Raw genomic sequence first — 22,067 nt, forward strand, 5'->3', positions numbered from 1 at the left:
AAATTAGCTGGGCATGGTAGTCCCAGCTACTCGGGAGGCTGAGGCAGGAGAATGGCATGAACCTGGGGGGCGGAGCTTGCAGTGAGCCGAGATTGTGCCACTGCACTCCAGCCTGGGTGACAGAGCAAGACTCCGTCTGAAAAAACAAAACAAAGCAAAACACAACATGTATTTAGTTCCAAGTCCTAATGTTTAAAGCTATTGCAATTACAGTATCTATTTGTTGGGAACTCTTGCCTCCTCATGCAAATTGTGACCTTAAAGGAATTTTATATCTTACCAGCTATACTAGGTACAAAAATAATATACCAGAAGAATTTTTACATACACTAATATATTCAGAAGTAAGAGATTTTAGGTCTGGTATTAAGGTAAATCTTGAGGGAAAAAAGAGAACAGCAAAAAAGATTAATAGTTCTCAACCATTATAGCTTTCTAGCCATACAATGGGCCTAAATAGGAGGAATAGAAATCTTAAATACAGTCAGTTTTGTTGGTTTGATTAAAGACAAAAATATTGACAGCAAGGACTCTAGAATTTCACAAAACAATGAGTTATTTCAAAAACTGTTTATTATTTTCTAGTTCAAGAAGTTGATTCTTCCCCTAATTTTCTAGCACACATCACATTAATGCCATGTGTTATTACCCAATTAATTAAAATGTAGGGTATTAAAGTCAGATGGAATGGCCATATGATTCAACTGAATGATTTATAAAGGGATACACAGCATGACTGAAAATTTCAGAATTAAAGGTTCTGAAAAATATTTCCTACCTGAGGGGCATTTGTAGCCACTAGAAATGCATTTGTCCTTCCTGGGTGATCATAATCATGCATGGCAGCTGCCACATATAGAGCCATCAATTCTAATGCAGGAATGTTTGAAGACAGGCAGCCATAACTCTCATCCGGAATAGAGCAGCTCTTCGAAGAAATATAAGCAATTCGCCCATGGTTAATTCTACCATCAGAATCTGAGAAACAATAAATAGCAAAATAAACCAGCATTAGCACATAAATTCCTCACAATTTTGCTATGGAGGGGATTCTCATAGGTAATATGATTACTTATTTTATTTGCTGATTTAAAACTAAAATCTGTGAACTTAAAAGAGTATATTATTCCCAATTTAACATGTTAGTAGAGAGGAACAGTGTTAAATCTGACCCTGAAGTTGCTTACTTTACAAGACATGATAGGATTCTCATACAAGTTTGATGCGTCTTACTCAGGCAAATAATAATTTTAAAAACCTCTGATTTTCTAAATATTTGCTATTTAATGACTAGATAGATACAATGGCCAGGATATATGATATAACAGAAAAAGGCAATACTAGAGAATAAAATTTGATGAAAACATTACAAAGATTTAGGAATTTAATATCTTACCAAACTAAGCTTCTCTACATAGATGCTTTTCAAATCTCATCCAGAAAGATTACATTTCATTTGTAGCCCTAACTACAACTCCTTATCTCCCTTTTGTTTTCTTTCATGAAGCTCCGTATAATATAACAGAATAAAAAATAGTGGAAAATGAAAAGGCATGGAAAACTGGGGAACATCTCAGTCAACATAACTCTATTTTTATCCTCTTCTTAGAAACAACATGTTCGCTATCCACACTTTGCTTCTGGTGTCTTAATATCTTAGTACTGATTTCTTCTTTTTTCTATTTTGGTGGCTTCATCTATCTAGATGATCATTCTATTATTTTTGCGAAAGAAGTCTTTAAAAAGTATAAGAAGGAAAAAGAAACTATATTTAAAGTAGACACATAAAACCAGAGATATTAGGTACAAAGTTTCCTTGGTTGTATTCATTGGGGGAACCTAGAAATAATGCTCTGGCTTGTTAAAGTCCAAAAGAATTATTTAATCCTATTTTGGTTAATACACCATCACAAGAATTTTTTAACATGACTTTAATATACTAGTGACAATTATAAATATATCTCATTATTTTCATGCTATTTATAATTAGTATCAAAATTAAGTTTTGGAATACCCACACTAGAGCATTTTTAAAAAATTTATGTTTTTAGAGATGGGGCCTTGCTATGATGCCCAGGTTGGAGTGCAGCAGCTAGCTATTCATAGGTCCAATCATAATAGTACACTACACCCTCAAATTCCTCATCTCAATTGACCTGCCCTCAGCCACCTCAGTAGCTTGGACTAGAGTTATGTACCACTACATCGGCTTAGAGCTATTTTTAAAATAAGTATAAAAAGCAAACATGAGGCAGTTAAATTATATGCATAATGATATATGTAAGTACTCAAATTTCTAATAAGACTTTAAATATCAATACGGAGTCAATAATTTGAATTTTCCTATGTGATACACATTCTGGACTTTCCCTACAATTTTAAAATATATTTTAAAAATCAAAAATGGCAAAATATTTCCTTTAAATTCAGTAATTACTTGGAATTTATATATTAGAATCTTAAAACATTAGCTTATATATGTTTCCAAAAAAAAACACTACAAAAAAGAACACAGTTGGCAAAGGCAATGAAACATAACTACTTTGAATCCCATTTATTCACTTCATTTCAGAAAACTGTGATTTTAAAAATTTGCTGACACATTTAAAAGGAGGCCTCAGTAAAAGACATCCAGATTGGAAATGAAGATGCAAAACTATCTTTATTCACATATGGCCTAATCTCATATATGTAGGAAATCCCAAGAAATCTACTGAAAAACTATTAGAACTAATAAATTAGTTCATCAAGTTAGCAGGCAACAAGATAAACACGCAAAAATCAATTGCATTTCTACATACTTAGCAACAAAAAAAAATGACATTTTTAGAGAAATAGAAAAAAAAATTCATATGGCACCACAAAAAGATTCCAAGTAGCCAAAGCAATCTTGAGCAAAAAGAACAAAGCTGGAGGCATCAGACTACCTGATTTCAAAATCTATTACAAAGCAATAGTAATCAAAACAGCATGGGCCAGGCACAGTGGCTCATGCCTATAATCCCACCAGTTTGGGAGGCCAAGGCAGGTGGATCACTTGAGCTCAGGAGTTCAAGACCAGCCTGAGAAACATGGTGAAACCCCATCTCTATAAAAAATACAAAAAAAAAAAAAAAAATTAGCCAGCCATGATGGCATGCACCTGTAGTCCCAGTTACTCAGGAGGCTGAGGTGGGAGTGGGAGGATGGCTTGAGCCCAGGAAGTAGAGGTTTCAGTGAGCTGAGATCATGCCACTGCACTCCAGCCTGGGTGACAGAGCCAAACCCTGTCTCAAAAACAAACAAACAAACAAACAAAAAACAGCATGGTACCAGCACAAAAACAGGTATTTGAACCAATGGAAGAGAATACCACATAATGGTCATCAGTTCAAAGAACAAATCCCATCTTGTGGGATAGTACTCCTATCCCACAGGTTAGCTCCACAAATATTTATGCCTAGCAGGAACCCCATCTGAGTCTTAAAGATGTCATTCTACCATTCTCTCAGGTCTGATGTAGACTGATAAGGTTCACAGAAAGATTAGTAAACTTTGTGGGCATAAGCCCACTGCCACAATTTGCAGAAAAATTAGTTTCTTGATCAGATGCAATAGTACCTATAATAACCTAATGGTAAATAAGGCAGTAAGTAAGTTCAAGGATGGCGATGGTGAAGCACTATAGACAATGAAGGTAAATCTACATCCAGAATAAATGAGAACAAAAGCTGTCTCTTCCATAAAGGAAAGGGTCCAATGTAATCAACCTACCACCACCCAAATGTCTGAATATTCCCTCAGGGAATGGTGCCATATTAAGGGCTCACCATTGGTCTCTCTTACTGGAGAGCAAGGCACACAGCAGAGGCCTGAGCCAGGTGAGCTGTAGAGAAGAAGCCCATGGTATTCAGCCCATACATAATATCTCTATTCTTTCCATCTTAGGGATATGGTTTGGCTGTGATCCCACCCAAAATCTCATCTTGAATTGTAACCCTATAATCCCCACATGTCGAGGGTGGGACTAAGGGTAGAGGTAACCGGATAACGGGGGCAGTTTTCTCCAGGCTGTTCTCATGATAGTGAGTCTCACAAGATCTGATGCTTTTATAAGCATCTGGCATTTCCCCTGCTTGCACTTCTCCTTTCTGCCATCCTGTGAAGAAGGTGTTTTCTTTCCCTTCACCTTTAGCCATGACTGTAAGTTTCCTGAGGCCTCTCCAGCCATGCCTCCTGTACAGCCTGCAGAATTGTGACTCAATTAAGTCTCTTTCCTTCACAAATTACTCAGTCTCAGGTATTTCCTTATAGCAATGTCAGAACGGACTAATACACTTAGCTGTTGTGTGCATAAACCCACGGAATAAGAACTGGGGTTCATAAGGAAAGAGACTGATAGCTATAAGAGATCATTTTGTCCACCTGATCATCAAGAGCCTTCTTTGCAGTGAATGGCCTTTGGCAAATATTATATATTAGTGAGGGTTATTTATATATATACACACAGAGAGAGAGAGAGAGAGACAGAGAGAGATTTATTTTAAGGAACTTGCGAGGCTGGCAAGTCCAAAATCTGCAGGGTGGGCTGGTTGGCTAAAGACCCAAGGAAGAGCTGATATTGCAGTTCAAGTCTGAAGGCTGTCTACTGGTGGAATTCCTGTTTGCTCAGAGGAGGTCAGTCTTTGTTTCTATTAAGGCCTTCAACTGATTGGATGAGGCCCACTGACCTTATGGAGGGTTATCTGCTTTACTTAAAGTCCATCAACTTAAATGTTAATCTTGTCCAAAAAATACCCTGAAGGAAATATTAAAATTAATGTCTGACCAAATATGTAGGTACTACTGCCCAGCCAAGTTGACATGTAAAATTAAGCATCATTCACATAGCAAACAAATATCCACCACTCTGGGAAGGTTAGCCATAAACCTCCTAACTAAAACACCTTGTCCAATTAAAAACTCCAATTTTAAAATATGTTTCCTTCTAAGTCCCAAAGCACCCAAGGAAGCTCTTAGCTACTGACCATAAATCAGTATAGATCCTTTCAGCTGGCCATGTCTCTTTCTTGACCAACTGATTCACCGCTTGATCTGCTCACAGGAAGGATTTACCTTATTACCTTTGAAAAGATACCCTTGAGTGATCCTACAATGCTGTAGCTATCCACTTTCAGGAAGTACTGGCATATTGGGCAGAACTATCTATAAACCAGGGCAACTGGTCTTTCTCTTTAAGTCAACTGGTCATAGGGAATTCCCCACGAAGCCATAACTATGGATTAAAGAAGAGGTATTGGTGTATTAGGAATAAACGTCATGGAAGTCTGAGCTTACGTTCTGTGCTTTTAGGAGCAACTCAAAACTAATATTGTAAGTAATTCTTCCCCTTGATGATCGAGAACTACTGCATATGACAAACTTATGAACTGGAGGATCAGAGGGCCCCAAATTCATTATGGGCAGGTAACATGGTAATCTAGTGCCCATGGCCAAGTATTCAGATTCTACCAAAGTGCAACAACAATTTAGCTGCTTTTACAGAAAGGAAAATAATTATCTGAGGAAAGCTGCCTGGTTTTGTCTCAAAACTCCATGTATTTACACTGTAATTATCTTGTAGTGGTCTTCTAGAGACTCCACAGGGGATCTCTATCTGCAAAAGACATTTTCTTTTGGCAGTCAGATGGAAAAATGGCAGAGTAATTTGCACAACAAGTAGAAATTGCTTCACATGCTTCTCTTGCTCTGGGTTGCACATACAGCCTTACAGTAGTATTTTGAAGCAACAGTACTCAGAAGTCATGAATTTGCCTTCAGAATCCAAAGAGCCCTTTATGTAGAGAATTTCAAATATATCGGTTATCCCTCAACTCGGAGGAAATATCTCAACATGTCCTAGACCACTGGATCCCTAGTATACTTCAATGATATGACAGATCTCTGAATTTTTGTGCAATTTTTCTCATCTCTCATCTTCTGGTACTCTTATGAAGGCATCTAGGATATTTGTTACTTCTTGCTCAATGGAGCTATTCATCATTATCTCATCAATATAATGGCTGACCTTGATAACTTATGGGACCAGACTAGATTATAACAGAGAATGAAACACTTGACATAACCCAGAACTAAGACAATAGAAGTGTATTGTGATGCTTGCCACATGTAAATACATGTCTTCTTGTGAATTTTGCTAAGAGTTATGGAGGAAAAACAACTCTCCAGATCAATTGCTCTGTGCCAAATATCACAAGTTAGGTTAACTTATTAAAAGAAGAGACCACATCTGGAACAGCTGTGGCAACTAGAGTAACCACCTGATTACATTGAGAATAATCCACCATCATTTTCCAGGATCTACTTATCCTGTGTAAAAGCTATATAATTAAGTTGAAGAGCAATGTGATGGAAATCACCATTCCTGCATCTATTAAGTATTTGATAGTAGCACTGATTTCTGCAACTCATCTAGGAATGTGGTATATTGCTTTTGGTTCACTGTTTTGCCAGAATGAGGCAATTCCTGGAGATTCCATTTGATCCTTCCTGCAACGATGGTCCTCTTTCCAAAGATCAATGAACTGATGAAGGGATTCTGCCAGTTGCTGAATATGTTTACTCAAACTATACATTCAGAAAATGAGTGTGGTTCAGCTAACTACCATTATGAGATGAACCCAGGCCAAAATCCTTTTATCATCTAAATTCCCTAAGCCCCTAACTCTGGCTGTAGGACCAGCATAGCATTTCACTCTCCAGGAATTAATGCTGAAATATATTTCTCACCACTGTGATAAAGGAGGATACTTCTTGAGGATAAAGTTAGGGATGGGTGATAAAATTGAATATGATCACCCCATTTCAACATCTTAACATTATGAGCTTCTGGATTCCTTCCTCTACAGTACACAAGGACGTTTCAACAATTCTACTTCATCTGATGCCTATACTTTAGACAACGCATGAGGCAAACTGTTAGAGCCACTGCCAGTTGCTCAAGCTGATACACTGACTCCAGAATCTCTGGTAGGTATATCTTCCTTTCTCCCTGGTCTAACACCCTTAAGTCTATTCAGACATATATCCCCCAGGTTTCTACCAATATGAATTGGTAAATTATTCTGGTGTTCAGACTTAATACTTATTCCCCTAAGATCTGCAGGATTTAAGTTTAATTATGGATCTCAAAGAAATGAGTGACAGTGGAGTTGGATTTGGAAGTGAATTATTTCCCTATAAATCAAGAATCTCAAGTGAGGTCACTACAGGGTTTTCAGGCAATCAACACAAGCAGAAATGACTGTTTCCAGCATGAAGAATCGGCAGGATTTGGGGAATACAAGGCAATATTTATTTAAATCTATACAAATAATCTCATTTCGATTATCAGGATCCTTTATTTCCCATTTGATATCTTAATTCTAACATAAGAAGTCTACTGAGGCCACAAACTCATTTGCATTGTATTTCAAGCAACTTCAGGATCAGACATTGGGTTTTATTTTCAGAAGTTATGATCCTATTACTATAAAAAATAAGGGTTTCTTGGCCGGGCACAGTGGCTGACACCTATAATCCCAGCAGTTTGGGAGGCCGAGGCAGGCAGATCACAAGGTCAGGAGATCGAGACCATCCTGGCTAACATGGTGAAACCCCATCTCCACTAAAAATACAAAAAATTAGCGGGCCATGGTGGCAGGGTGCCTGTGGTCCCAGCTACTCAGGAGGCTGAGGCCGGAGAATGGCATGAACCCAGGAGGCAGAGCTTGCAGTGAGCTGAGATTGCGCCTCTGCACTCCAGCCTGGGCGACAGAGCGAGAGTCCGTCTCAAAAAAAATAAATAAATAAAATAAATTTTAAAAAAATATGGGTTTCTTTTAGGTCAGTCAGAGATGCTACCTGGTTCTCCAACATTAATTACAGCCCTAAACTTGTCATTTATTTTCTATTAGTTCTCCAGTGCAGTGAGAATAGGACAGCACATCCCATGGTCCTTCTAGTCTTAGTTTTCATCATAATTTTCCATTGCAATAGCTATTTGGTTTCCCAAAGCTACTTGGTTGCCTTTCTTCTACAGATACTTGGCTCCATAACACTATGTATGAGAACTCATAACACTGCTAGTAAGAACTCAGAAGGAAGTGTGCAGCATGAGAGAGAAAACATATATTGTCTTAGAGAATACTATACCTAAGTCATTGAGAACAGACTGGAGATAGAAAAATGGTCATTAAGGGCATTGCCAATGAATGCTCAGAAGGAAATGAGGAACATGGTATTGGAAACTAGAGGCAAGGGAATCCCTGTTACACAGTAACAGAAAATTTGGCTGAATTAGGTGTTGCAGTTATGTGGAATACAAAACTTACAAATGATAAAGTTAGACATTTAGTTGAGGAAATTTCCAAGCAAAGCATTGAAGGTGTAGTCTGGTTTCTTACTGTTTATAGTAAATATGAGAGGAAAAAGAAAGATTGGGGGAGAACTGGTAAGCAAAGAGGAATAAGGGCTTGATAATTCAGGAAATTCTCAGCCTATCCAGACTACAAAAGAGACTAAAATTAAGAGAGTCGCTGTCAGTTAAGTGTGTTCTGCACAGAAAGCCAAGGTTGCAGAGCTGGATTGATTTTCACTAGTTCCTTGGAAAGATCAAAAGGTCAGGGTCAAAAAGAAATTTGAAGATGTTATGCTGCTGTCTTTAAAGAATGGGCTGGCCAGGCACAGTGGCTCATGCCTGTAATCCTAACACTTTGAGAGGCTGAGGCGGGTGGATTGCCTGAGCTCAGGAGTTCCAGACCAGCCTGGGCAACATGGTGAAACCCCAACTCTACTAAAATACAAAAAATTAGCCAGGCATGGCAGCGTGCACCTGTAGTCCCAGCTGCTTGGGAGACTGAGGCAGGAGAATTGCTTGAACCCGTCTAGGAGGCGGAGGTTGCAGTGAGCCAAAATCGAGCCACTGTACTCTGGCCTGGGTGACTGAGTGAGACACCGTCTCCGAAAGAAAGAAAAGAAAAGAAAAGAAAAGAAAAGAAAAGAAAAGAAAGAAAGAAAGAAAGAAAGAAAGAAAGAAAGAAAGAAAGAAAGAAAGAAAGAGGAAGAAAGGAAGAAAGGAAGAAAGGAAGGAAGAAAGAAAGAAAGGAAGGAAGGAAGGAAGGAAGGAGGAAAGAAAGGAAGAAAGAAAGGAAGAAAGGAAGAAAGAAAGGAAGAAAGGAAGAAAGGAAGAAAGGAAGAAAGAAAGAAAGAAAGAAAGAAAGAAAGAAAGAAAGAAAGAAAGAAAGAAAGAAAGGGCCATGAGCCAAGGAGTGTAATTGGAAGAGGTGAGGAAACAAATTCTCCTCTAGAGTATATAGGAGAAAAATAGTTCTGTTGATGCCTTGATTTTACTCCAGTGAAGCCTTTTTTTGGACTTCTGACCTCCAGAACTGTAAGATAATAAATTTGTGTGGTTTTTAGTGACTAAATTTCTGGTAACTCACTACAGCAGCAATAGGAAACTAATACAGACTTTTGGCACCTAGAAGTGAGGTACTGATGTGACAAACACCTACAAATGTGGGAGTGGCTTTGGAATTGGACAATGGAGAGGCTGAATTTTGAAGAGCATGATAGAAACCAGTAAAAAACCACCAATCAACATATTCAAAAGCTTCACTAAACATCAGGCAAGATTAATACAAAAAAAAATGACATGAGTACATCATAGTTAAAATGCTAAAAACCAATAGGAAAGAGAAAAAGGAACATATTATATTTATATATTATATTTCTCAATATGACCTAAGTCTTGACTTGTCAACAAAAACTGTGAAAGTCAGAAGATTATGGAATAATACCTTCAAACATGCTAAAATATAAATATATTCTTCTAAGACAAAATGATATCTATAACAAAAAAGTTGAAGAAAACTATCTCTAATAAAAGCACAGGACTGCTGGAAGGAATGAAGGGCACTAGAAAGAATAAATACAGATGGCAGACAAAAATGAACCAGTGACATAAAGCAAATCCGTTAAACAAATAATGCATACTTTAGACTCAACTACCCAAATGTAAAAAGTAGTATCAGTGGTTGAGTCTATGACATTTACACTGGTTAGTATGGTAATGTTATTTCTCAAGTATTGGTAACAGCAAATTCTGTCTTGATATATGTCAGTGCAGTGGCATAATCATGGCTCACTGCAGCCTTGAACTCCTGGGCTCAAGAGATCCTCCCACCTCAGCCTTCTGAGTAGCTAGGACAGGTGTGTGTCACCACATCCAGCTAAATTTTTTAAAAATTTTTTTGTAGAGATGGAGTCTTGCTTTGTTGCCTAGGCTGGTTTCAAACTCCTGGCCTCAAGTGATCCTCTTGCCTAAGCCCGTAGAAGTGCTGAGATTACAGGCATGAGTCACCATGCCTGGCCCTTTTAATAAGCTAGAATAAGAGAACTTATAAATGTTATGATTCATTGTATTCATATAAACTATTATTTGTGATAAGGAATAGAATTAACTTTTTTGGAAGCAAAATTTGTTTATAAAAGTTTTTAATGTCATCATTGAAATACTTTGTGAGGCTTTTAAACATGTTCTCTTTGGTTTTCAAATGTTATGTATTTTAAATGTATGTGATGTACTTAAAACAAAAAAAAAAAGAATTTTTTTTTTAAAAAAACAAAGGACTAATTATCCTAATATTCAGGATAGTGGCTACCTCAGTGAGGAAAACAAAAGAATGGGGGAAAGAAGGAAACATGATAGATCCAGCAGTACTGAATATTAATCTACCTCTTAAGATGGGTATCAGGTTTAAAAATTTTCATGTCATTATTATGCATCAAAACTTACACAGTAGAACTTGGGGATAAGTGGTTAACAAAAACTTACACAGTCCTTCATATGTACTAAACAGTTACTTAATGAAAAATTTAAAAGAACAGAGGTAATGAAATGAGAAAGCTTGATTTACTATTCCTGATCAAAATAATTAACAGAGATTTGTAAAAGGAAGTACCTGTTTCATTTCCTGTTCCACAACCATCATGGATCTGCTGTAAGCCAGGAACTGGCCGTGTTGTCAGATACCAAACTGCATGTAGCACATCTGTGGCATGTATACGATTGTGATCTAAAGTCACCAAAACGTTTTTCTGTTAGGTTTAACACACAACATTTAAAAAGTACAATAATTTCCTAGTCATACTATGTCCTCATAAAAAAGATGTGACAGAATAATTCCCCACAATTGAATTTTATTTCATCTAAAGTCTCTTGATGTATTAAAAAAATTATCTTTTAAAAACTTTCCCATATACTATGAAAACATAGTAAAGGTGCCAAAGAAAAGGCAGGATAGCCAAGGAGTACTGAAAGGCACTGGAAAATGTTCTTAGGGTTGCTATTTTGTGGCTTTCAAAAATATCATGTAGTGTCTGGATTACAGAGACCCATGTTTGCACAAAAAACAGTTTTGCACACAGAACAGTTACAAATTCTGATTACTTACATTTGTGTCCCCCACAAAAAGGTCAGAAATACTATGTCTCAGGCTTGCCACAGGAATTAAATCAAAATATGTGAAAGCATCCAGCACAGTGTCTGACACATCATATATGATCAATAAAACATCAATTTACTGAAATTCCACTATGTGAAAAGGCAATGTGGCATAGTGTAAAGAGTATAAGCTTCAGAAGTCAGATAGACCTAAAACTGAAACACTACTTTGGTATCTAGTTTTATAATCTTGGGAAAGATCCTTCTGAGTTTACTTCTCACCTATAAAAGGTAGATAATACAACTTTGCCAAAAAAGACTGAATAAGATAACCTATGTGAATCTAATGATTGCAGTTAACATCGATATCCAATAAAAATTTAACACTTCAACAAATATTTAATGTATATGTATGCATTAGTAGATAAAATAATATTGTTTTGCCTATAGACATGACATGGCATACACTGGGAACTTAATTATTATTAATATATCACCACTTTTTACTAACCATTTACTAAGTGTCATGAATTCTGATACGTGCTTTACATGAATTATATTATTACTACCTATGGAGTAGGTACTATTGTTATTCTCATTCATAAATTTTTAAAGTTTAGAAAAGTTAGGTCCAGAGACTATTTTCTTAACTAATGTATCCTAACTGAAGCTGACAGTGAAGACTCCTTACCACCTCTTTCTTTTCGTTCCATTTCCCTTGAAGTCCATCTTAAAGTATCCCTATATTCCATTTATAAAATTCAACCACTTTTTTGAATGCACAATTTATAAGTGGAAATTATAGTATATGTAACTCATCTTAAATTATTAAACATTATTAGTGAGTTATTATGCCAATTGAAGAATAATTCACTATTTATAGAACTAATTTCTCAAAAATGTGTCCACATGGAGGGAAACTGTAAACAATATATAAAGACAGTCCTATCTTTTTCTAATATGGAACTCAAATTATATTCAAACATAATATATAATAGCCAATAAATTATTCCATAAATCAGAACACAGTTAAAAACTGAAATTAGATGATCAATTTTAAACATTTTTAAGTGAATGATTTTCTGAAACTCTTGACTAACTTTTAAAAAGACAAAGTACTCAGGCAATTAATTTTAAAAATAGAAAGATGTATACTATATAATAACCAGGTGAAAAAGCAGATCATAAATATGTATCAATATTATGACTACCTTTACAAAAAATAAATTTATATAAGAACTCTTGGAGAATATATACCAAAATGTTAACAGAAAACAGACAAAATGTTAACAGTAGTCAGTTAAATCTAGGTAGTATAATACAAATTTTCTTTTTAAAACTCCATTTAAAAATTTTTCAGGCCAGGCACGGCAGCTGACGTCTGTAATCCCAGCACTTTGGGAGGCCAAGGCAGGTAGATCACCAGAGGTCAGGAGTTCAGGACCAGCCTGGCCAACATGGTGAAACCCTATCTCTACTAAAAATATAAAAAATTGGCTAGGTGTGGTGGCGGGTGCCTGTAATCCCAGCTGCGAGGGCTGAGACAGGAGAACCACTTGAATCCGGGGGCAGAGGCTGCAGTGGGCCAAGATCGCGCCATTGCACTCCAGCCTGGATGACAAGATCAAGACTCTTGTCTCAAGGAAAAAAAAAAAGAAAACTTCAAACAAGCACTTTTAAAAGTGTTTAAGGGACCATCTGAAGAGAAAGATGATAAAGAGTTTCAAAACCCATATTATTTGAACTTAAATAATAAGATATGTTAATACTTACAAGGAATGTCTCGATAGCCATTTTCTAATGCACGAAAATAGTTCATGAATTGTTGAGTGGGAATTTTAAATATTTCCAATAAACCAGTGTCTTGAAATAACGTATACATAACCTAAATGTCAATTAAAATAAAGTTTACTTTAAAAATCAGAATTTCTATTTGTAGCTGAGTATAATGTTTTTGTGATTTGTATTTTGGAATGTTAACCATGTATTAATATATGTCTTTAAATTAATAATTTATTTAAAACTTGCCTACAATTAATTCTTTCCAAAAAATCAGAATGGAAGATATCACCCTAAAGCCACTGAAAATTAAAGAAGGCTTACCATACATATCATGTCCCAATTTTAAAATTTTTCCATTCTTCTCCTTAGCTTTTTATTCCTAATTTACTGAAGGTCATGTGAATTCTATTCTAATCTAGCTCTGGGTATCAAAAAAAAAATTCAAAACAATACTATGTTTATCACATTTTTAGCACTAAGGACTTCAATTAAATGAACTTATATATATCTTTCACAAAATTTATCCTTATGTTTTTGCATTTCATAAATAAGATATTAAAGTAATTAATGAGAGTAATATTTTGGGGCAGTTAATCTGATGCTGTTATGCGGACCCATCAGGTATAACCCTGAGTCTGGGTGGTAAAATTAAAGTACTTTCCCATGGTTCTAGCATGAAATGAATCATCTGGCCTTGGGTAAATTATAGGGAGTGCAGGTGAAAAAAATGAAGCTTAAATTTCAGTGGTTAGAACTAGACGATTTTTTCATATCCTTTTCAACCTCAACATTCAAGAAAATGTAAATCTTTATTATTTCTTTAGCATAAATTAAATCCCATTAATATGGTCAAATAAACTACTTGTCATATATATAATAGTATGATCTACATCTTATATATAATTGTTTTATGTATATATTTAATTTTTTCTGAAAATAACTTAATGAACAATGTCATTGTTGAACTAGTGCCTAAACCATTACATATTAGATTTGCTTTTTATAAAGATTTAAGAAAAATTAATTTACAGTTAAAAAGTAGATATTTGAAAGCAAACCTGACTGAGAATCCTTCCTGATTTCTCTCCCATCTTTTCTACAAGTTCAAAAATTGGAAAATTCCAGTTGCTCATCTTTTCTATTAATGAGTCATACTCTTCTACTAAAATCAGATCCAGTGATACTTCCTGTTCAATCTGTACATACAGGAAAACAACAACTTTATTGTATCTTTTATAAATACTGTAAAATATATATTACAATGAGAACACTTAGGATTAAACATTAAAAAAAGTCAGTACTATTTTCTATAATGGTTATTCTTAAATATAGTCTTATCTGCCCTTCTAATTTCTCTTTCTAGAATGTTATCTTCAAAAACTAAAAACATAACTCCTGGGCATAAGACTTATTAATCTTATATTATTTTTATGAATAAAAGTATTATATTTCCAAATTACTACACAAATCCAAAGTCTATTATTTTCATTTTAGTAGTTACAGGTATCAAAGGGTAAGAGGAAAAAAAAAACATATCCTTATATTGGCATTTATTAATTTTTCAAAAGAAATAGGTGTTTCTTTTCCCTAAAAGCCTAAATTTTGAAATTTAAGAACAAAACTATATTGCCATTATAAATACATTATTTTCATTGTTTTTAGTAACATGCACATATCCTCTATACCTTCACATATGCAAAAGAAAATATCAGAATAGAAAATAATATATTTTATGTAAAACTAAATAAAATATGTTCATTTAAAACTGAATGTAGTTTGTTGCTTTAGGATGGTAGAATTAGAACAAGTTACTGTATTATTTGTAACCCAAGCAGTATTTCAGTTATAGTGACTTATCAGTAAAAAAATCAAAAAATACTATTACATCAAAAATCTTGTTCTGGGCAAAAGTAATGAAACCAGTACTAACAGTATTATATTTCACCTTAACATAATCATATTGAAAGTTTATCTTTTACATTTGTTTGCTGTTCATTCTGTGCCTCTTCTGTTAGCCAATTATCACCTTCCTGAAATAATTTTCTGCTGTCTTTCTTCTCTGTTTCCTCTTCTTGTTGAGTTTCCATAAGTTTGAATGATTCTTTTGAGAAAATGTTTTCTTCTTCACCTTTCAAAAAATATAATAGTAATACATAGGAGTAAAATGTGCCCTGTATGTACAGCTTTACATGAAAAATAATTGTTAAAAATATTTAGATAAAGTGAATCATAATGGAGTTCAATCTAAATTATTTCATGATACCATTAAGTTGTATCTTCCTGTGCTATTTTGCCTAGATACCTTATGCTCAGGCAACAGAGACACTTCCTGTATTGGACTCATCTTTCATATCTACTCATGGATGCTAAGTGGATATTCTTTGTAAAAGTGAGAAAAAGAAAAAGTTCCTATCAATAGAAATTTTCTTACCAATTTGATATAAACAATTTCCAACATCTCTGAGTTTTAGATATAAAAATTCTAAAATCATAATTACAAATCAATAAGATTAAATCACATGTAAACCTTAAACCATAATATTATAAATGGTGAGTTATATCTCTACCAATGTAATAATTTCTTTTCTCAAATCACATGGAAAATGAGAGCAGTATTCATAGCTAAATAGCATTCATTCACGTGTTAAAAAACATTCATATTCATTCTATTTGTAATATCTTAAACAGGGAAATTACCCAAAACCTATCGACAGTAGAATAAATAACTTGTGGTATATTTACACAATTGATCACTACAGAGCAAAGAGACTACAATATGGATGGTACTTAAAAATATAATGTTTAGTGAAGGAAGCCAGGCACAAAAGTACATACTCTCTGATTCTCTTTAAAAAAAGTTCAAAAGCGTATGAAAGACAAAAAGATCATTATCTTTGGGGCATATGATTGGAAGGGTCATGATGGGTAATTTTGAGGTGTGGGTAATATTTTGTTTCTTTTTTAAAAAACAACTTTTACCTTAGGTTCAGGGGTACATGTACAGGTTTGTTATATAGGTAAATTTGTGTCATGGAGTTTGTTGTACAGATTATTTCATCACCCAGGTACTAGGCCTAGTACCCAATTACTATTTTTTTCTGATTTGCTTCCTCCTCCCACCCTCCACCATCAGGTAGGCCCCAGTATCTGTTGTTCTCCTCTTTATGTCCATGTGTTCTCGTCATTCAGCTCCCACTTACAAGTGACAGTATTTGGTTTTCTGTTCCTATGTTAGTTTGACTCCAGCTCCATCCATGTCTCTGCAAAAAACATTACCTCAGTCTTTTTTATAGCTGCATAGTATTCCATGATGTATATATACTACATCTTCTTTTCTTTGCCTTTTCTTTTAGAAAAACTACCGTAATCATTTATTACTTGTTCCACTATGGACATATAAGATAGAGCCCAAACTATAGAGTAAAATAGAATCTGGATTCAAATCTAAATACTAATAGAAACGAGTCCTAGCCTCACTACTTCACTAGCTGTGATTTTTTTTCATTTTATTTATTTATTAAGTTTAGTGGTACAAGTGCAGGTTTGTTACATAGGTAAGCATGTAACAAGGGGGTTTGTTGTACAGGTTATTTCATTACTCAGGTATTAAGCCTAGTACCCATTAGTTGTTTTTCTGATCCTCTTCCTCCTCCCACCCTCCATCCTCTGACAGGCCCCAGTGTGTGTTGTTGCCCTCTGTGTGTCCATGTGTTCTCATCATTTAGCTCCCACTTATAAGTGAGAACATAACAATATTTGGTTTTCTGTTCCTGTGGCTAAGGATAATTGTCTCCAGTTCCATCCATGTCCCTGCAAAGGACACAATCTCATTCTTTTTATGGCTGCATAGTATTCCATGGTGTATATGTACTGTATTTTCTTTATCCAATCTATCATTGGTGGATATTTAGGTTGATTCTATGTCTTTGCTATTGTAAATAGTGCTGCAATAAACATACACATGCCTGTGGCTTTATAACAGAATGACTTATATTCCTTTGGATACATACCCAGTAATGGGATTGCTGAGTCAGATGGTATTTCTGTTTTTAGGTCTTTGAGGAATCACCACACTGTCTACCACAATGACTGAACTAATTTACACTTCCACCAACAGTGTATAAGTGTTTCTTTTTCTCCCCAACATCACCAGCATCTGTTATTTTTTGCCTTTTTAACAGCAGCCATTCTGACTGGTGTAAGATGGTGTTTCACTGTGGTTTTGACTTGCATTTCGCTAATGATCAGTGATGCTGAGTGGTTTTTCATATGATTGTTGGCCATACGTATGTCTTCTTTTGCAAATTGTCTGTTCATGTCCTTTGCCCACTTTTTTATGTTTGTTTTTTCTTGTCAATTTAAGTTCTTTGTAGGTGCTGGATATTAGGCCTTTATCAGATGCATAGTTTGCAAAAATTTTCTCCCTTTCCGTAGGTTGTCTGTTTACTCTGTTGATAGTTTATTTTGCTGTGCAGAAGCTCTTTAGTATAATTACATCCCATTTGTCAAGTTTTGCTTTTGTTATGATTGCTTTTGGCATCTTTGTCATGAAATCTTTGCCAGTATCTACATCCAGAATGGTACTGACTCAGTTGTCTTCCAGAGTTTTTATAGTTTTGGGTATTACATTTAAGTCTTTAAACCATCTTTAGTTGATTTTTGTATATGGTGTAAGGAAGGGATCCAGTTTTAATCTTCTACTTATGGCTAGCCAGTTATCCCACCACTATTTATTAAATAGGGAGTCCTTTCCCCAATAATGGGCTTGTTTTTGTCGGCTTTGTCAAAGATCAAATGGTTGTAGGCATGTGGCCTTACTTCTGGGCTCTCTATTCTGTCCCACTGGTCTATGTGTCTGTTTTTACACCAGTACCATGCTATTTTGTTACTGTAGTTCTGTAGTATACTTTGAAATCAGGTAATATGATGCCTCCAGCTTTGTTTGTTTTGCTTAGGATTGCCTTGGCTACTCAGGCTCTTTTTTGGTTCCATATTAATTTTTAAATAGCTTTTTCTAGTTTTGTGATGAATTTTCATTGGTAGTTTGTTAAGAATAACACTGAATCTATAAATTGCTTTGGGCAGTATGACCATTTTAATGATATTGATTCTTCCTATCCATGAGCACAGAATGTTTTTCCATTTGTTTGTGTCATCTCTGCTTTCTTTGAGCAGTGTTTTGTAATTCTCATTGTAGAGGCCTTTAACCTCCCTGATTAGCTGTATTCCTAGGCATTTTATTCTTTTTGTGGCAATTGTAAATGGGATTGTGTTCCTGGTTTGGCTCTTGGTTTGGCTGTGTTAGTGTATAGGAATGCTAGTTATTTCTGTTCATTGATTTTGTATACTGAAACTCTGCTGAAGTTACTTATTAGCTTAAGGAGCTTTTGGGCTGAGACTATGGGGTTTTCTAGATATAGACTCATGTCTGCAAACAGGGATAGTTTGACCTCCTCTCTTCCTATTTGGATGCCCTTTATTTCTTTCTCTTGCCCGATTACTGTGGTCAAGACTTCCAATACTATGTTGAATAGGAGTGGTGAGAGAGGGCATCCTTGTCTTGTGCCCGTTTTCAAGGGGAATGCTTCCAGCTTTTGCCCATTCAGTATGATGTTGGCTGTGGGTTTCTCCTAGATGGTTCTTATTATTTTGAGGTATGTTCCTTCAATACCTAGTTTATTGAGTTTTTAACATGAAGGGATGTTGAATTTTATCAAAAGCCTTTTTCTGCATCTATTGAGATAATCATGTGGCTTTTGTCTTTAGTTCTGTTTATGTGATGAATCAGGTTGACTCATCTGCATATGTTGAATCAAACTTGCATCCTAGGGATGAAGCCTATTTGATCATGGTGGTTTGGCTTTTAGATGTGCTGCTGAATTTGGTTTGCAAGTATTTTGTTGAGGATTTTTGCATCGATTTTCATCAAGGATATTGGCTTCAGGTTTTGTTTTTTTGTGTGTCTCTGCTACGTTTTGGTATCAGAATGATGCTGGCCTCATAGAATGGGTTAGGGAGGAGTCCTTTCTCCTCATTTTTTTGTAATACTTTCAGTCCTTCTTCTTCAGTTTTTTGTAATACAACTTTCAGTGTAAATAGTACCAGCTCTTCTTTGTACATATGATAGGATGTGGCTGTGAATCCACCTGGTCCTGGACTTTTTAAATTTTTTTTGATTGGTGGGCTATTTATTACAGATTCCGTTTTGGAGCTTCTTATTGGTCTATTCAGGGAATCCATGTCTTCCTGGTTCAGTCTTGGGAGGGGTTATGTGTATAGGAATTTATCCATCCCTTCTAGTTTTCTAGTTTGTGTGTAAAGAGGTGTTCATAGTAGTCTCTGATGGTTGTATTTCTGTGGGGTCAGTGGTACCACCCCCTTTGTCATTTCTAATTGTGTTTATTTGGATCTTCTCTCTTTTCTTCCGTATCTGTCTAGCTAGCAGCCTATTTATCTTACTAATTTTTTCAAAAATCAACTCCTGGTTTCATTTAACTTTTGGATGGTGTTTTTGTGTCTCAATCACCTTCAGTTCAGCTCTGATTTTGGCTATTTCTTGTTTTCTGTCAGCTTTGGGGTTAGTTTGCTCTCTCTTCTCTAGTTATTTTAGTGGTGATATTAGGTTGTTAATTTGGGATCTCTCTAACTTTTTGATATGAGTGTTTAGTGCTACAAATTTCTCTCTTAACACTGCCTTGGCTGTGTCCCAGAGATTTTGTAGGTTGTATCTTTGTTCTCATTCTTATTAAAAAACTTCTTGATTTCTGCCTTAATTTCATTATTTGCCCAAAAGTCATTCAGGAGCAAGTTGTTTACTTTCCATGTAATTGCATGGTTTTGAGTGACTTTTTTTTTTAGTCTTGATTTCTATCTTTATTGCACTGTGGTCCAGGAGTATGTCTGGCATGACTTCAGTTCTTTTACATTTGCTGAGGATTGTCTGATTGATTTTAGAATATGTGCCATGTGGCAATGAGAAAAATGTACATTCTGCTGTTTTTGAGTGGAGAGTTCTGTAGAGGTCATTAAGATCCATTTGGTCTCATATTGAGTTCAGGTCCTGAATATCTTTGTTAATTTTCTGCCTCAGTGACCTAATACTGTCAGGGGAATGTTGAAGTCTCTCACTATTATTGTGTGGGAGTCTAAGACACTTTGTAGATCTCTAAGAACTTGCTTTATAAATCTGGGTACTCCTGTGTTGGGTGAATATATATTTAGGATAGTTAGGTCTTATTGAATCGAACCCTTTACCATTATGTAATGCTCCTCTTTGCCTTTTTTGATCTTTGTTGGTTTAAAGTCTGTTTTGTCTGAAATTAGGATTGCAAACTCTGCTTTTTCCTGATTTCCAGTTGCTTGGTAGATCTTCCTCCATCCCTTTATTTTGAGCCTATGGGTGTCACTGCCTGTGAAATGAGTCTCTTGAACACAGCATTTCATTGGGTCTTACTTTTTTTAAAAGCCAGTTTGCTACTCTATGCTTTTTAAATGGGGCATTTAGCTCATTTACACTCAAGGTTAGTATTGATGTGTGTGGATTTGTTCCTGTCATTGTGCTGTTACCTGGTTATTAAGCCAGCTTGTGTGGTAGCTTTACATTACTGGGTCTGTGTACTTAACTGTGTTTTTTTTGTATTGCCTGGTAATGGTTCTTCCTTTCATATTTAGTGCTCTTTTCAAGATCTCTTTTAAGTGGGTCTGGTAGTAACAAATGGTAGTAACAAACTTCCTCAGCATTTGCTTATCTGAAAAGGATCTTATTTCTCCTTCACTGAGGAAGCTTAGTTTGGCTGGATATGAAATTCTTGAAGTTTTTTGTTTTTTTTTTTAAGAATGTTGAATATAGGAGCCTAAGCTCTTCTGGCTTGTAGGGTTTTTGCTGAGATGTCCACTGTTAGCCTGATCGGGTTCCCTTCGTAGGTGACCTGCCCTTTCTTTCTAGCTGTCTTTAACATTCTTTCCTTGCTTTCAAACTTGGAAAATCTGATGATTATGCATCTTGGGGATGATCTTCTTGAGTAGAATCTTGCACGAGTTCTCTGTATTTCCTGAGTTTGGGTGTTGGCCTCTCTAGCAAGGTTGGGGAAGTTTTCATGGATGATATCCTGAAATATGTTTTCCAGGTTTGCTTTCTCCTGTCAGGGATGTCAACGATGTGTAGATTTGGCCTCTTTACATAATCCCATATTTCTAGAGGTTTTGCTCATTCCTTTTCATTCTTTTTAAAATAATTTTTGTCTTACTTTCTTATTTCAGAGAGTCAGTCTTCAAGTTTCAAGATTCTTTCCTCGGCTTGGTCTCTTCTGCTGTACTTGCAATTGCATCATAAAATTCTTGTAGTGTGTTTTTCAGCTCTATCAGATCAGTTAGGTTCCTTTTCATACTGGCTATTTCATCTGTCAGCTCCTGTATCATTTTATTGTGATTCTTAGTTTTGTTGAATTGGGTTTTGCCATTATCCTGATCTTGATTATCTTTGTTCCTATCCATATTCTAAATTCTATTTCTGTCATTTCAGCCAGCTCAGCCTGGTTAAGAACTAGTGTGGTTGTTTGGAGGTCATAAGATACTGACCATTTAGGTTGCTGGAGTTCTTGCATTGGTTCTGTCTTATCTCTGCATGTGACTGTTCCTTTAACTGCTGGGCTGCCTCTGATTGATGTGGTCAGACAGGGACAGCGTGTTTGTGCTAGAGTCCCAGGTTGAGAGGAGAAGTGAGGACCAGGACCTATGTGAAGAACAGTCCGGCCACTTTTCTGTGAGGTGGATACTCTGTGCTTGGGTATGGACCAGCTAGCCCCTGGTCCCCACAGATTAT

At 35.7% G+C, this 22,067-nt stretch overlaps 1 protein-coding gene and 1 long non-coding RNA gene across 7 annotated transcripts in view; one reads left to right on the top strand and one right to left on the bottom strand.

Moving 5' to 3' along the window:
• Positions 1–22,067, bottom strand: part of PDE3B (phosphodiesterase 3B) — a 231,252-nt gene that overhangs the window by 20,377 nt on the left and 188,808 nt on the right. For 4 of the 6 annotated variants that reach the window (XM_055282322.2, XM_055282324.2, XM_055282325.2 and 1 more), the window contains exons 8-12: positions 15,226–15,374; positions 14,305–14,442; positions 13,238–13,349; positions 10,983–11,096; positions 779–978 (exon numbers count right to left, since the gene is read on the bottom strand). In XM_055282322.2, the coding sequence (XP_055138297.1) occupies positions 779–978; positions 10,983–11,096; positions 13,238–13,349; positions 14,305–14,442; positions 15,226–15,374 (713 nt within the window). The remainder of the gene's footprint in view (positions 1–778; positions 979–10,982; positions 11,097–13,237; positions 13,350–14,304; positions 14,443–15,225; positions 15,375–22,067) is intronic. The other 2 variants (XM_063641062.1, XM_063641063.1) reach the window with 1 other exon arrangement.
• LOC129484389 (uncharacterized) overlaps positions 1–22,067 on the top strand; it is a 32,568-nt gene that overhangs the window by 1,901 nt on the left and 8,600 nt on the right. Inside the window, exon 2 of the long non-coding RNA XR_008658430.2 lies at positions 6,888–7,008. This is a non-coding gene — a long non-coding RNA (uncharacterized lncRNA). The remainder of the gene's footprint in view (positions 1–6,887; positions 7,009–22,067) is intronic.

Source organism: Symphalangus syndactylus, chromosome 6, assembly GCF_028878055.3.
Source record: "Symphalangus syndactylus isolate Jambi chromosome 6, NHGRI_mSymSyn1-v2.1_pri, whole genome shotgun sequence".
NCBI lineage: Eukaryota > Metazoa > Chordata > Mammalia > Primates > Hylobatidae > Symphalangus > Symphalangus syndactylus.